Below are 13618 nucleotides of genomic sequence, written 5' to 3'. Positions count from 1 at the left end.
AATTATTACATTGTGGAATGATTGATTATTCTATGAAATAATAAAATCAACAATTAACAAAATGAAAACATTCACACATATGGTTTTCTACACCAAAATTCATCTATTTATTATTATTATTATTCTCCAGATTTTGGCGCGCTCTACCGTCCACATTTTTCACCCGATTCAAACCGTTCCAACTTCAAACTGTTCAGCCTATTCGGGAATTGCAGGCTTTCCTTTGAAAATTTCAAAAAATTCCCAGATTTCCCAGAATTCCAGCTTTTCCGGGACATTTTTCCCATTCAAAATGAATTGGCCATTTTTCAAGCTTCCACCATTTCCACATTTTTCAACCGATTTAAACCATTCCACCTTCAACACATTCCACCGTTCTAAAAATTCAAACAACCCTTCTTCCAAGTTCAAAAAAATTCCATGATTTTCCAGAATTCTTGATTTTCCAAAGCCCTATTTTCACCCTTTTTTTCTGTCATCGACTTCTTCCACATTTTTCAACGCATTTCAACCGTTCCACCGTCAAAACATTCCTCTTAATTAGGACAAAAAAAAAACGAAGTTATTTTTTTAACTGAAAAAATTCCCGGTTTTCCCGAAATTCCAGGAATTATGTAATACCATTTCTCAATTCAACATGTTACTACTTCCAACATTACTCGACCGTTTTGGAAAATTGTAACACCAACCATTTCAATTCATTCAGACTATTCAAGTTTTTTTTTACCATTTTCAAAAAAATTCCCGATTTGACTTAAATGAGACATTAATTAAATAAAACATGAAATAATGAAACCAATTATTACATTGTGGAATGATTGATTATTCTATGAAATAATAAAATCAACAATTAAAAAAATGAAAACATTCACACATACGGTTTTCTACACCAAAATTCATCTATTTATTATTATTATTCTTCTCCAGATTTTGGCGCGCTCTACCGTCCACATTTTTCACCCGATTCAAACCGTTCCAACTTCAAACTGTTCAGCCTATTCGGGAATTGCAAGCTTTCCCTTGAAAAATTCAAAAAATTCCCAGATTTCCCAAAATTCCAGCTTTTCCGGGACATTTTTTCCCATTCAAAATGAATTGGCCATTTTTCAAGCTTCCACCATTTCCACATTTTTCAACCGATTTAAACCATTCCACCTTCAACACATTCCACCGTTCTAAAAATTCAAACTACCCTTTTTCCAAGTTCAAAAAAATTCCATGATTTTCCAGAATTCTTGATTTTCCAAAGCCCTATTTTCACCCTTTTTTTCTGTCATCTACTCCTTCCACATTTTTCAACGCATTTCAACCGTTCCACCGTCAAAACATTCCTCTTAATTAGGACAAAAAAAAAACGAAGTTATTTTTTTAACTGAAAAAATTCCCGGTTTTCCCGAAATTCCAGGAATTATGTAATACCATTTCTCAATTCAACATGTTACTACTTCCGACATTACTGGACCGTTTTGGAAAATTTTAACACCAACCATTTCAATTCATTCAGACTATTCAAGTTTTTTTTTACCATTTTCCAAAAAATTCCCGATTTGACTTAAATGAGACATTAATGAAATAAAACATGAAATAATGAAACCAATTATTACATTGTGGAATGATTGATTATTCTATGAAATAATAAAATCAACAATTAAAAAAATGAAAACATTCACACATATGGTTTTCTACACCAAAATTCATCTATTTATTATTATTATTCTTCTCCAGATTTTGGTGCGCTCTACCGTCCACATTTTTCACCCGATTCAAACCGTTGCAACTTCAAACTGTTCAGCCTATTCGGGAATTGCAGGCTTTCCCTTGAAAAATTAAAAAAATTCCCAGATTTCCCAAAATTCCAGCTTTTCCGGGACATTTTTTCCCATTCAAAATGAATTGGCCATTTTTCAAGCTTCCACCATTTCCACATTTTTCAACCGATTTAAACCATTCCACCTTCAACACATTCCACCGTTCTAAAAATTCAAACTACCCTTCTTCCAAGTTCAAAAAAATTCCAGGATTTTCCAGAATTCTTGGTTTTTCAAAGCCCTATTTTCAACCTTTTTTTCTGTCAACTACTCCTTCCACATTTTTCAACGCATTTCAACCGTTCCACCGTCAAAACATTCCTCTTAATTAGGACAAAAAAAAGGAAGTTATTTTTTTAACTGAAAAAATTCCCGGTTTTCCCGAAATTCCAGGAATTCTGTAATACGATTTCTCAATTCAACATGCTACCACTTCAACATTTCTCGACTGTTTTGGAAAATTTTAACCACCAACCATTTCAACTCATTCAGACAATTCAAGTTTTTTACCATTTTCAAAAAAATTCCCGATTTGACTTAAATGCGACATTAATGAAATAAAACATGAAATAATGAAACAAATAATTACATTGTGGAATGATTGATTAATCTATGAAATAATAAAATCAACAATTAAAAAAATGAAAACATTCACACATATGGTTTTCTACGCCAAAATTCATCTATTTATTAAACTTCTTCTTCTCCAGATTTTGGCGCGCTCTACCGTCCACATTTTTCACCCGATTCAAACCGTTCCAACTTCAAACTGTTCAGCCTATTCGGGAATTGCAGGCTTTCCCTTGAAAATTTTAAAAAATTCCCAGATTTCCAGATTTTCCGGGACATTTTTCCCATTCAAAATGAATTGGCCATTTTTCAAGCTTCCACCATTTCCACATTTTTCAACCGATTTAAACCATTCCACCTTCAACACATTCCACCGTTCTAAAAATTCAAACTACCCTTTTTCCAAGTTCAAAAAAATTCCATGATTTTCCAGAATTCTTGATTTTCCAAAGCCCTATTTTCACCCTTTTTTTCTGTCATCTACTCCTTCCACATTTTTCAACGCATTTCAACCGTTCCACCGTCAAAACATTCCTCTTAATTAGGACAAAAAAAAACGAAGTTATTTTTTTAACTGAAAAAATTCCCGGTTTTCCCGAAATTCCAGGAATTATGTAATACCATTTCTCAATTCAACATGTTACTACTTCCAACATTACTCGACTGTTTTGGAAAATTTTAACACCAACCATTTCAACTCAATTAGACTATTCAAGTTTGTTTTGAACCATTTTCAAAAAAATTCCCGATTTGACTTAAATGAGACATTAATGAAATAAAACATGAAATAATGAAACAAATAATTACATTGTGGAATGATTGATTATTCTATGAAATAATAAAATCAACAATTAAAAAAATGAAAACATTCACACATATGGTTTTCTACACCAAAATTCATCTATTTATTATTATTATTCTTCTCCAAATTTTGGCGCGCTCTACCGTCCACATTTTTCACCCGATTCAAACTGTTCCAACTTCAAACTGTTCAGCCTATTCGGGAATTGCAGACTTTCCCTTGAAAAATTCAAAAAATTCCCAGATTTCCCAGAATTCCAGCTTTTCCGGGACATTTTTCCCATTCAAAATGAATTGGCCATTTTTCAAGCTTCCACCATTTCCACATTTTTCAACCGATTTAAACCATTCCACCTTCAACACATTCCACCGTTCTAAAAATTCAAACTACCCTTCTTCCAAGTTCAAAAAAATTCCAGGATTTTCCAGAATTCTTGATTTTCCAAAGTCCTATTTTCACCCTTTTTTTCTGTCATCTACTCCTTCCACATTTTTCAACGCATTTCAACCGTTCCACCGTCAAAACATTCCTCTTAATTAGGACAAAAAAAACTAAGTTATTTTTTTAACTGAAAAAATTCCCGGTTTTCCCAAAATTCCAGGAATTCTGTAATACCATTTCTCAATTCAACATGTTACTACTTCCAACATTACTCGACCGTTTTGGAAAATTTTAACACCAACCATTTCAATTCATTCAGACTATTCAAGTTTTTTTTTACCATTTTCAAAAAAATTCCCGATTTGACTTAAATGCGACAATAATGAAATAAAACATGAAATAATGAAACCAATTATTACATTGTGGAATGATTGATTATTCTATGAAATAATAAAATCAACAATTAAAAAAATGAAAACATTCACACATATGGTTTTCTACACCAAAATTCATCTATTTATTATAATTATTATTCTCCAGATTTTGGCGCGCTCTACCGCCCACATTTTTCACCCGATTCAAACCGTTCCAACTTCAAACTGTTCAGCCTATTCGGGAATTGCAGGCTTTCCCTTGAAAATTTCAAAAAATTCCCAGATTTCCAGCTTTTCCGGGACCTTTTTCCCATTCAAAATGAATTGGCCATTTTTCAAGCTTCCACCATTTCCATATTTTTTAACCGATTTAAACCATTCCACCTTCAACACATTCCACCGTTCTAAAAATTCAAACTACCCTTTTTCCAAGTTCAAAAAAATTCCAGGATTTTCCAGAATTCTTGGTTTTTCAAAGCCCTATTTACACCCTTTTTTTTCTGGCAACTACTCCTTCCACATTTTTCAACGCATTTCAACCGTTCCCCCGTCAAAACATTCCTCTTAATTAGGACAAAAAAAAGTAAGTTATTTTTTTAACTGAAAAAATTCCCGGTTTTCCCGAAATTCCAGGAATTCTGTAATACGATTTTTTTTTTAATTCAATATGTTACTACTTCCTACATTTCTCAACCGTTTTGGAAAATTTTAACCACCAACCATTTCAACTCATTCAGACAATTCAAGTTTTTTACCATTTTCAAAAAAATTCCCGATTTGACTTAAATGAGACATTAATGAAATAAAACATGAAATAATGAAACCAATTATTACATTGTGGAATTATTGATTATTCTATGAAATAATATAATCAACAATTAAAAAAATGAAAACATTCACACATATGGTTTTCTACACCAAAATTCATCTATTTATTATTATTATTATTCTCCAGATTTGGCGAGCTCTACCGTCCACATTTTTCACCCGATTCAAACCGTTCCAACTTCAAACTGTTCAGCCTATTCGGGAATTGCAGGCTTTCCCTTGAAAAATTCAAAAAATCCCCAGATTTCCCAGAAATCCAGTTTTTCTGGGGCACTTTTCCCATTCAAAATGAATTAGCCATTTTTCAAGCTTCCACCATTTCCACATTTTTCAACCGATTTAAACCATTCCACCTTCAACACATTCCACCGTTCTAAAAATTCAAACTACCCTTCTTCCAAGTTCAAAAAAAATTCCATGATTTTCCAGAATTCTTGGTTTTTCAAAGCCCTATTTTCACCCTTTTTTTCTGTCAACTACTCCTTCCACATTTTTCAACGCATTTCAACCGTTCCATCGTCAAAACATTCCTCTTAATTAGGACCAAAAAAAACTAAGTTATTTTTTTAACTGAAAAAATTCCCGGTTTTCCTGAAATTCCAGGAATTCTGTAATACCATTTCTCAATTCAACATGTTACTACTTCCGACATTTCTCGACCGTTTTGGAAAATTTTAACACCAACCATTTCAACTCAATTAGACTATTCAAGTTTGTTTTGAACCATTTTCAAAACAATTCCCGATTTGACTTAAATGAGACATTAATGAAATAAAACATGAAATAATGAAACCAATTATTACATTGTGGAATGATTGATTATTCTATGAAATAATAAAATCAACAATTAAAAAAATGAAAACATTCACACATATGGTTTTCTACACCAAAATTCATCTATTTATTATTATTATTCTTCTCCAGATTTTGGTGCGCTCTACCACCCACATTTTTCACCCGATTCAAACCGTTCCAACTTCAAACTGTTCAGCCTATTCGGGAATTGCAAGCTTTCCCTTGAAAAATTCAAAAAAATCCCAGATTTCCCAAAATTCCAGCTTTTCCGGGACATTTTTTCCCATTCAAAATGAATTGGCCATTTTTCAAGCTTCCACCATTTCCACATTTTTCAACCGATTTAAACCATTCCACCTTCAACACATTCCACCGTTCTAAAAATTCAAACTACCCTTCTTCCAAGTTCAAAAAAATTCCAGGATTTTCCAGAATTCTTGGTTTTTCAAAGCCCTATTTTCAACCTTTTTTTCTGTCAACTACTCCTTCCACATTTTTCAACGCATTTCAACCGTTCCACCGTCAAAACATTCCTCTTAATTAGGACAAAAAAAAAAACTAAGTTATTTTTTGAACTGAAAAAATTTCCGGTTTTCCCGAAATTCCAGGAATTATGTAATACCATTTCTCAATTCAACATGTTACTACTTCCAACATTACTCGACCGTTTTGGAAAATTTTAACACCAACCATTTCAATTCATTCAGACTATTCAAGTTTTTTTTTACCATTTTCAAAAAAATTCCCGATTTGACTTAAATGAGACATTAATGAAATAAAACATGAAATAATGAAACCAATAATTACATTGTGGAATGATTGATTATTCTATGAAATAATAAAATCAACAATTAAAAAAATGAAAACATTCACACATATGGTTTTCTACACCAAAATTCATCTATTTATTATTATTATTCTTCTCCAGATTTTGGCGCGCTCTACCGTCCACATTTTTCACCCGATTCAAACCGTTCCAACTTCAAACTGTTCAGCCTATTCGGGAATTGCAGGCTTTCCCTTGAAAAATTCAAAAAAATTCCCAGAATTCCAGCTTTTCCGGGACATTTTTCCCATTCAAAATGAATTGGCCATTTTTCAAGCTTCCACCATTTCCACATTTTTCAACCGATTTAAACCATTCCACCTTCAACACATTCCACCGTTCTAAAAATTCAAACTACCCTTTTTCCAAGTTCAAAAAAATTTCATGATTTTCCAGAATTCTTGGTTTTCCAAAGCCCTATTTTCAACCTTTTTTTCTGTCAACTACTCCTTCCACATTTTTCAACGCATTTCAACCGTTCCACCGTCAAAACATTCCTCTTATTTAGGACAAAAAAAAACAAAGTTATTTTTTTAACTGAAAAATTTCCCGGTTTTCCCGAAATTCCAGGAATTCCGTAATACCATTTCTCAATTCAACATGTTACTACTTCCGACATTTCTCGACCGTTTTGGAAAATTTTAACACCAACCATTTCGACTCATTCAGACTATTCAAGTTTTTTTACCATTTTCAAAAAAATTCCCGATTTGACTTAAATGCGACATTAATGAAATAAAACATAAAATAATGAAACCAATTATTACATTGTGGAATGATTGATTAATCTATGAAATAATAAAATCAACAATTAAAAAAATGAAAACATTCACACATATGGTTTTCTACACCAAAATTCATCTATTTATTAAACTTCTTCTTCTTCTCCAGATTTTGGCGCGCTCTACCGCCCACATTTTTCACCCGATTCAAACCGTTCCAACTTCAAACTGTTCAGCCTATTCGGGAATTGCAGACTTTCCCTTGAAAAATTCGAAAAATTCCCAGATTTCCAGCTTTTTTGGGACACTTTTCCCATTCAAAATGAATTGGCCATTTTTAAAGCTTCCACCATTTCCACATTTTTCAACCGATTTAAACCATTCCACCTTCAACACATTCCACCATTCTAAAAATTCAAACTACCCTTCTTCCAAGTTCAAAAAAATTCCATGATTTTCCAGAATTCTTGATTTTCCAAAGCCCTATTTTCACCCTTTTTTTCTGTCATCTACTCCCTCCACATTTTTCAACGCATTTCAACCCTTCCACCGTCAAAACATTCCTCTTAATTAGGACAACAACAAAAAACTAAGTTATTTTTTTAACTGAAAAAATTCCCAGTTTTCCCGAAATTCCAGGAATTCTGCAATACCATTTCTCAATTCAATGTGTTACTACTTCCAACATTTCTCGACCGTTTTGGGCAATTTTAACCACCAACCATTTCAACTCATTAAGACTATTTAAGTTTTTTTTACCATTTTCAAAAAGATTCCAGATTTTTCCGAAATTCCCTAATACCATTTACTACTTCAACATTTCTTGACGGATTTAAACAATTCCAACACCAACCAATTCAGTCATTCAGGACATTCATGCTCTTAATCATTTTTAAGAAATCCCACTTCTCCCAAAATTCCCAAATTTCCCATTGAAATGAATGGGACAGTTTTCCAAGTTGCACAAATCCCACATTTTTCAACCTTTTCAAACCCTTCAAACCATTAGGCTGCTGCCTCCGGGACACAACCTCGGATAAGTGGAAGAAGATGGATGGCTGGATGTTCCGCTTTAAGTATTTCTAAAATTCACAAACTAGTCCTTTTTTTTTCCTCCAATCACCAAGATTTTTCGACCCGTTGCCAGCCCAAACATGCACTTAATAACCTACATTAGAGATGTCCGATAATGGCTTTTTGCCGATATCCGATATTCCGATATTGTCCAACTCTTAATTACCGATACCGATATCAACCGATACCGATATATACAGTCGTGGAATGAACACATTATTATGCCTAATTTGGACAACCAGGTATGGTTGTCCAAATTAGGCAAGGTAGGCCAAATTATCAGCCTTCCCGGTAAGGTTTATTCAGGTGTACTGGAGAGGAGGCTACGCCGGATAGTCGAACCTCGGATTCAGGAGGAACAGTGTGGTTTTCGTCCTGGTCGTGGAACTGTGGACCAGCTCTATACTCTCGGCAGGGTCCTTGAGGGTGCATGGGAGTTTGCCCAACCAGTCTACATGTGCTTTGTGGACTTGGAGAAGGCATTCGACCGTGTCCCTCGGGAAGTCCTGTGGGGAGTGCTCAGAGAGTATGGGGTATCGGACTGTCTGATTGTGGCAGTCCGCTCCCTGTATGATCAGTGTCAGCTTGGTCCGCATTGCCGGCAGTAAGTCGGACACGTTTCCGGTGAGGTTTGGACTCCGCCAAGGCTGCCCTTTGTCACCCATTCTGTTCATAACCTTTATGGACAGAATTTCTAGGCGCGGTCAAGGTGTTGAGGGGATCCGGTTTGGTGGCTGCGGGATTAGGTCTCTGCTTTTTGCAGATGATGTGGTCCTGATGGCTTCATCTGGCCAGGATCTTCAGCTCTCACTGGATCGGTTCGCAGCCGAGTGTGAAGCGACTGGGATGAGAATCAGCACCTCCAAGTCCGAGTCCATGGTTCTCGCCCGGAAATGGGTGGAGTGCCATCTCCGGGCTGGGGAGGAGACCCTGCCCCAAGTGGAGGAGTTCAAGTACCTAGAAGTCTTGTTCACGAGTGAGGGAAGAGTGGATGGTGAGATCGACAGGTGGCGTCTTCAGTAATGCGGACGCTGTATCGATCCGTTGTGGTGAAGAAGGAGCTGAACCGGAAGGCAAAGCTCTCAATTTACCGGTCGATCTACGTTCCCATCCTCCCCTATGGTCATGAGCTTTGGGTTTTGACTGAAAGGACAAGATCACGGGTACAAGCGGCCGAAATGAGTTTCCTCCGCCGGGTGGCGGGGCTCTCCCTTAGAGATAGGGTGAGAAGCTCTGCCATCCGGGGGGAGCTCAAAGTAAAGCCGCTGCTCCTCCACATCGAGAGGAGCCAGATGAGGTGGTTCGGGCATCTGGTCAGGATGCCACCCGAACGCCTCCCTAGGGAGGTGTTTAGAGCACGTCCAACTGGTAGGAGGCCACTGGGAAGACCCAGGACACGTTGGGAAGACTGTGTCTCCCGGCTGGCCTGGGAACACCTCGGGATCTCCCGGGAAGAGCTGGACGAAGTGGCTGGGGAGAGGGAAGTCAGGGCGTCCCTGCTTAGGCTGCTGCCCCCGCGATCCGACCTCGGATAAGCGGAAGAAGATGGATGGATGGATGGATGGTATGGTGAAGATAAGGTCCTTTTTAAAAATATTAATAAGATAAATAAATTAAAAACATTTTCTTGAATAAAAAAGAAAGTAAAACAATATAAAAACAGTTACGTAGTGTCACGTGGGGGGGTCGCAGCGTGCTGCGGGGTTGTTCTTCCAACGCAAAAATGGCTCCGGACGACAGCGTGAAGGTAGGCTAGGATTTATTAACATAAATCACGCACTACCACAAACATAAACAATACAACAACAACAAAAAAAAGGCAAGCGTGCCTAAAACGCAAGTGCGGCTAATCTTTAGCAGAAGCTATGGCATGGACAGGGAAACTTACTTGGTCAGAGCAAGACATAAACCGGTGTGACATCAAAACAACGCAGGCAGAACGAGTGATGAACAAAGGTAGGCTTAAATAACAGTGACATGATTGGTGACAGGTGTGTGTGTGAGTCCGAACGTGAAACAGGTGCGTGGACGTGACAGGTGAAAACTAATGGTTGCTATGGTGACAAACAAACAAAAGTGCACAAAAAGTCCAAAAACAAAACCGAACATGACTAAAACAAAACATGATCACACCGACATGACACGTAGAAACTAGTAATTAATGAAAATGAGTCAAATGAAGTGTTAAAGGTTAGTACTATTAGTGGACCAGCGGCACGCACAATCATGTGTGCTTACGGACTGTATCCCTGCAGACTGTATTGAGGCCCTGAGGCAGCACCTGCAGGCGTTTGAGCGAGAGAAGAAGAAGGAGAACGCGCTCTCCTACGCCAGCATCTTAGAGCAGCAGATCCTCAACGTGGACCGAGAGATGCTGGACAAGCTGTCAGCCAATCATGACGAAGCAGGCACCACATGTCTGGTGGCCCTGCTGTCCGACAGAGAGCTGACAGTGGCCAACGTTGGCGACTCACGCGGCGTGCTCTGCGACAAAGACGGAAACGCCATTGCGCTATCGCACGACCACAAACCGTATCAGCTCAAAGAGCGCAAGAGGATCAAGAGAGCAGGAGGCTTCATCAGTTTTAACGGATCCTGGAGAGTCCAGGGAATCCTGGCAATGTCCCGCTCTCTCGGGGACTATCCACTCAAGCACCTCAACGTGGTCATCCCCGATCCAGACATGATGACCTTCGACCTGGACAAACTGCAGCCGGAGTTTATGATCTTGGCGTCAGACGGCCTGTGGGACGCCTTCAGTAACGAAGAGGCGGTGCGGTTTGTCCGCGAGCGCCTGGACGAGCCTCATTTCGGTGCCAAGAGCATCGTCCTTCAGTCCTTCTACCGCGGTTGCCCCGACAACATCACGGTCATGGTGGTCAAGTTCAAAAGCGGGGCGGGAGGGAGTAGCAAGGCCGGGGACTAGGGTCAAGTCCTTTGGGATGGGATGAAACTAACAGTAAAACTGGACATACAAACCTAATTACGTTCGACGCTTATATTCAAGACATCACCTAAGAACAAAGTACCCAACCAGTGGGGACGGCGTGGCACGGTTGGCAGAGTGGCCGTGCCAGCAACCTGATGGTTCCTGGTTCGATCCCCACCTTCTACCAACTTTGTCATGTTCGTTGTGTCCTTAAGCAAGACACGTCACCCTTGCTCCTGATGGGTCGCGGTTAGGGCCTTGCATGGCAGCTCCCACCATCAGTGTGTGAGTGAATGGGTGAATGTGGAAATAGTGTCAAAGCGCTTTGAGTACCTTAAAGGTAGAAAAGCGCTATACAAGTATAACCCATTATATATATTGTAGGAACCAGAATATTAATAACAGAAAGAAACAACCCTTTTGTGTGAATGGGGGAGGGAGGTTTTTTGGGTTGGTGCACTAATTGTAAGTGTGTCTTGTGTTTTTTATGTTAATTTAATAAAAAAAACAAAAAAACGATACCGATAATAAGAAAACCGATACCGATCATTTCCGATATTACATTTTAAATCATTTAAAATGTAGTAACATCTCTAACCTACATGTATGATTGTTTATGCAGTATCTTTTTACATGTTCCACCGCCGGACCCCGTTCTTGTTTGAATGGCAAAGGAGAAATGTGACAGCTGTGTTGTACTCACAGGTTCGCCAGGTTGTCCGCTTGGCCCGACGGGTCCGTCTGATCCCTATAAAAAAAAAACAGTAATTCAACTCACTTTATCAAAATGAGTGCTGAATAAATATATATCTTCAGTGTTATAATGTGTGAAAGGAGCTCATTTGAATGATTCAGCCCCTCGCTGATAAGACTCTGAAACATCCGTAACTATCTGAAAGAGTAATAGACTGCTTTCTTTCACCGCATCAATTGATCTTGACAGAAAGTTCAGTCGAGTCTTTTTAGAGGAAAAAAAATCTCAAGTGCATGAACTACAGAGTGGTTCAATTGGATTTCTTTCTTGAAACCAGAGCAGGACTGCAGCTTCCATACGGCATGTAGGGTTGATCCATTTATCCGGCTATAAAGTCTCCTTTAACCTTGCAAAAGAAAATGCGCCACAAACAAAAGCCACGTTCTGCACTCACCTTCTCTCCTGAGTCTCCGACAGGCCCGTGAGGACCGGGCTTCCCTCGCTCCCCCTGAAGAAAATACAAGCACATTAGCTCTCATTTATTTTAAGATTCCCTATTACGCCAAAGTGACTTTTTAATGACGTCCGACAGTAAAGTGTGTCCCCCCAGAGCCTGTTTGAGCACCGAAACGCGAGAGAAATGATAATAATAATAATAATAATAGATTGTATTTGTAAAAAGCACTTTACATTGAGTAAACAACCTCAAAGTGCTACAGTGTATTAAAACAAATAAAAATAAAAAGATAATAAAAAATAAATAAAAATAAAAACTAGAACAGCCAAATAGCTAACACTAGTATGCATATTTCTAAAAAAAAAAAAGGCTTTTTTAAAAAGAAGGGTTTTTAGGCCTACAATTTGATTGATCATTTGTTTTGAAATCATAAATCAAGCGGATATTTAAGTACAGTATTTATCTTTATTTTAAGCAATAAATATTTTTGGAATACATGATGATATATTATTTGGATAATATTGAATTTTAAAAGGTATGCAATTGCATGCAGTACATGATTTTTAATGTCAAAAGGGAAAGAAGAAATATATTTAGTAAGAAAAGATTAAGCATTTTATTAACGCATATTATTTCCAGGCTTTCGCGGGCCACGTAAAATAATGTGGCGGGCCTGATTTTGACACCTGTCCTCCAGTGATAATGGTACTTATGGAAATGTACTTTATTTTCCTTTGAAAGAGAGGGTCCACACCTTCAGGTACCTTGGAGTCCACATCTCTAATGACTTCTCCTGGACAGTCAACACCACATCAATCATCAAGAAGGCTCAGCAGCGGCTACACTTCCTTAGAGTCCTCGGGAAGTACAACCTGAAGCCTGACCTGCTGCTGACCTTCTACCGCTCGTCCATCGAGAGCCTGCTGACCTACTGTATTACGGTATGGTACGGCAGCTGCACTGCAGCAGACAGGGAGAGGCTGCAAAGAGTGGTCAAGACGGCTCAGAAGATCATCGGCCGCCCTCTCCCCTCTCTGACGGACATCTACACCTCCCGCTGCCTCAACAGAGCCAGTGCCATCATCAAGGACAGCACCCACCCTGGCTCTGACCTGTTCCACTTGCTGCCCTCTGGGAAGCGCTACAGGTGCATTAAAACCAAAACAAACAGGCTAAAGAACAGCTTCTTCCCCAGGGCCATAACCATCCTGAACGGACTGCCCCATTGTCCCTCATAACTGCCTTCTCTTCGGTGCAATAACCCATTCCACCAACCACCCTGTTTTTTTTTTGTTTGTTTTTTTGTTTTTTTTCATGTATATATTCATTTCACACCATATTCATTGCACTTCTACATT

General features: G+C 38.2%; 1 protein-coding gene and 1 pseudogene across 1 annotated transcript in view; one reads left to right on the top strand and one right to left on the bottom strand.

The window, feature by feature from the left end:
• col5a3a (collagen, type V, alpha 3a) overlaps positions 1-13618 on the bottom strand; it is a 223546-nt gene that overhangs the window by 147613 nt on the left and 62315 nt on the right. Inside the window, exons 16-17 of the mRNA XM_072916024.1 lie at positions 12258-12311; positions 11813-11857 (exon numbers count right to left, since the gene is read on the bottom strand). Coding sequence (XP_072772125.1) covers positions 11813-11857; positions 12258-12311 — 99 coding nt within the window. The remainder of the gene's footprint in view (positions 1-11812; positions 11858-12257; positions 12312-13618) is intronic.
• LOC133620508 (protein phosphatase 1L pseudogene) lies at positions 10439-11918 on the top strand (annotated as a pseudogene).

The sequence above is a fragment of the Nerophis lumbriciformis genome, linkage group LG24 (assembly GCF_033978685.3).
Source record: "Nerophis lumbriciformis linkage group LG24, RoL_Nlum_v2.1, whole genome shotgun sequence".
NCBI lineage: Eukaryota > Metazoa > Chordata > Actinopteri > Syngnathiformes > Syngnathidae > Nerophis > Nerophis lumbriciformis.
This window is presented reverse-complemented; position numbering and strand designations above follow the sequence as displayed.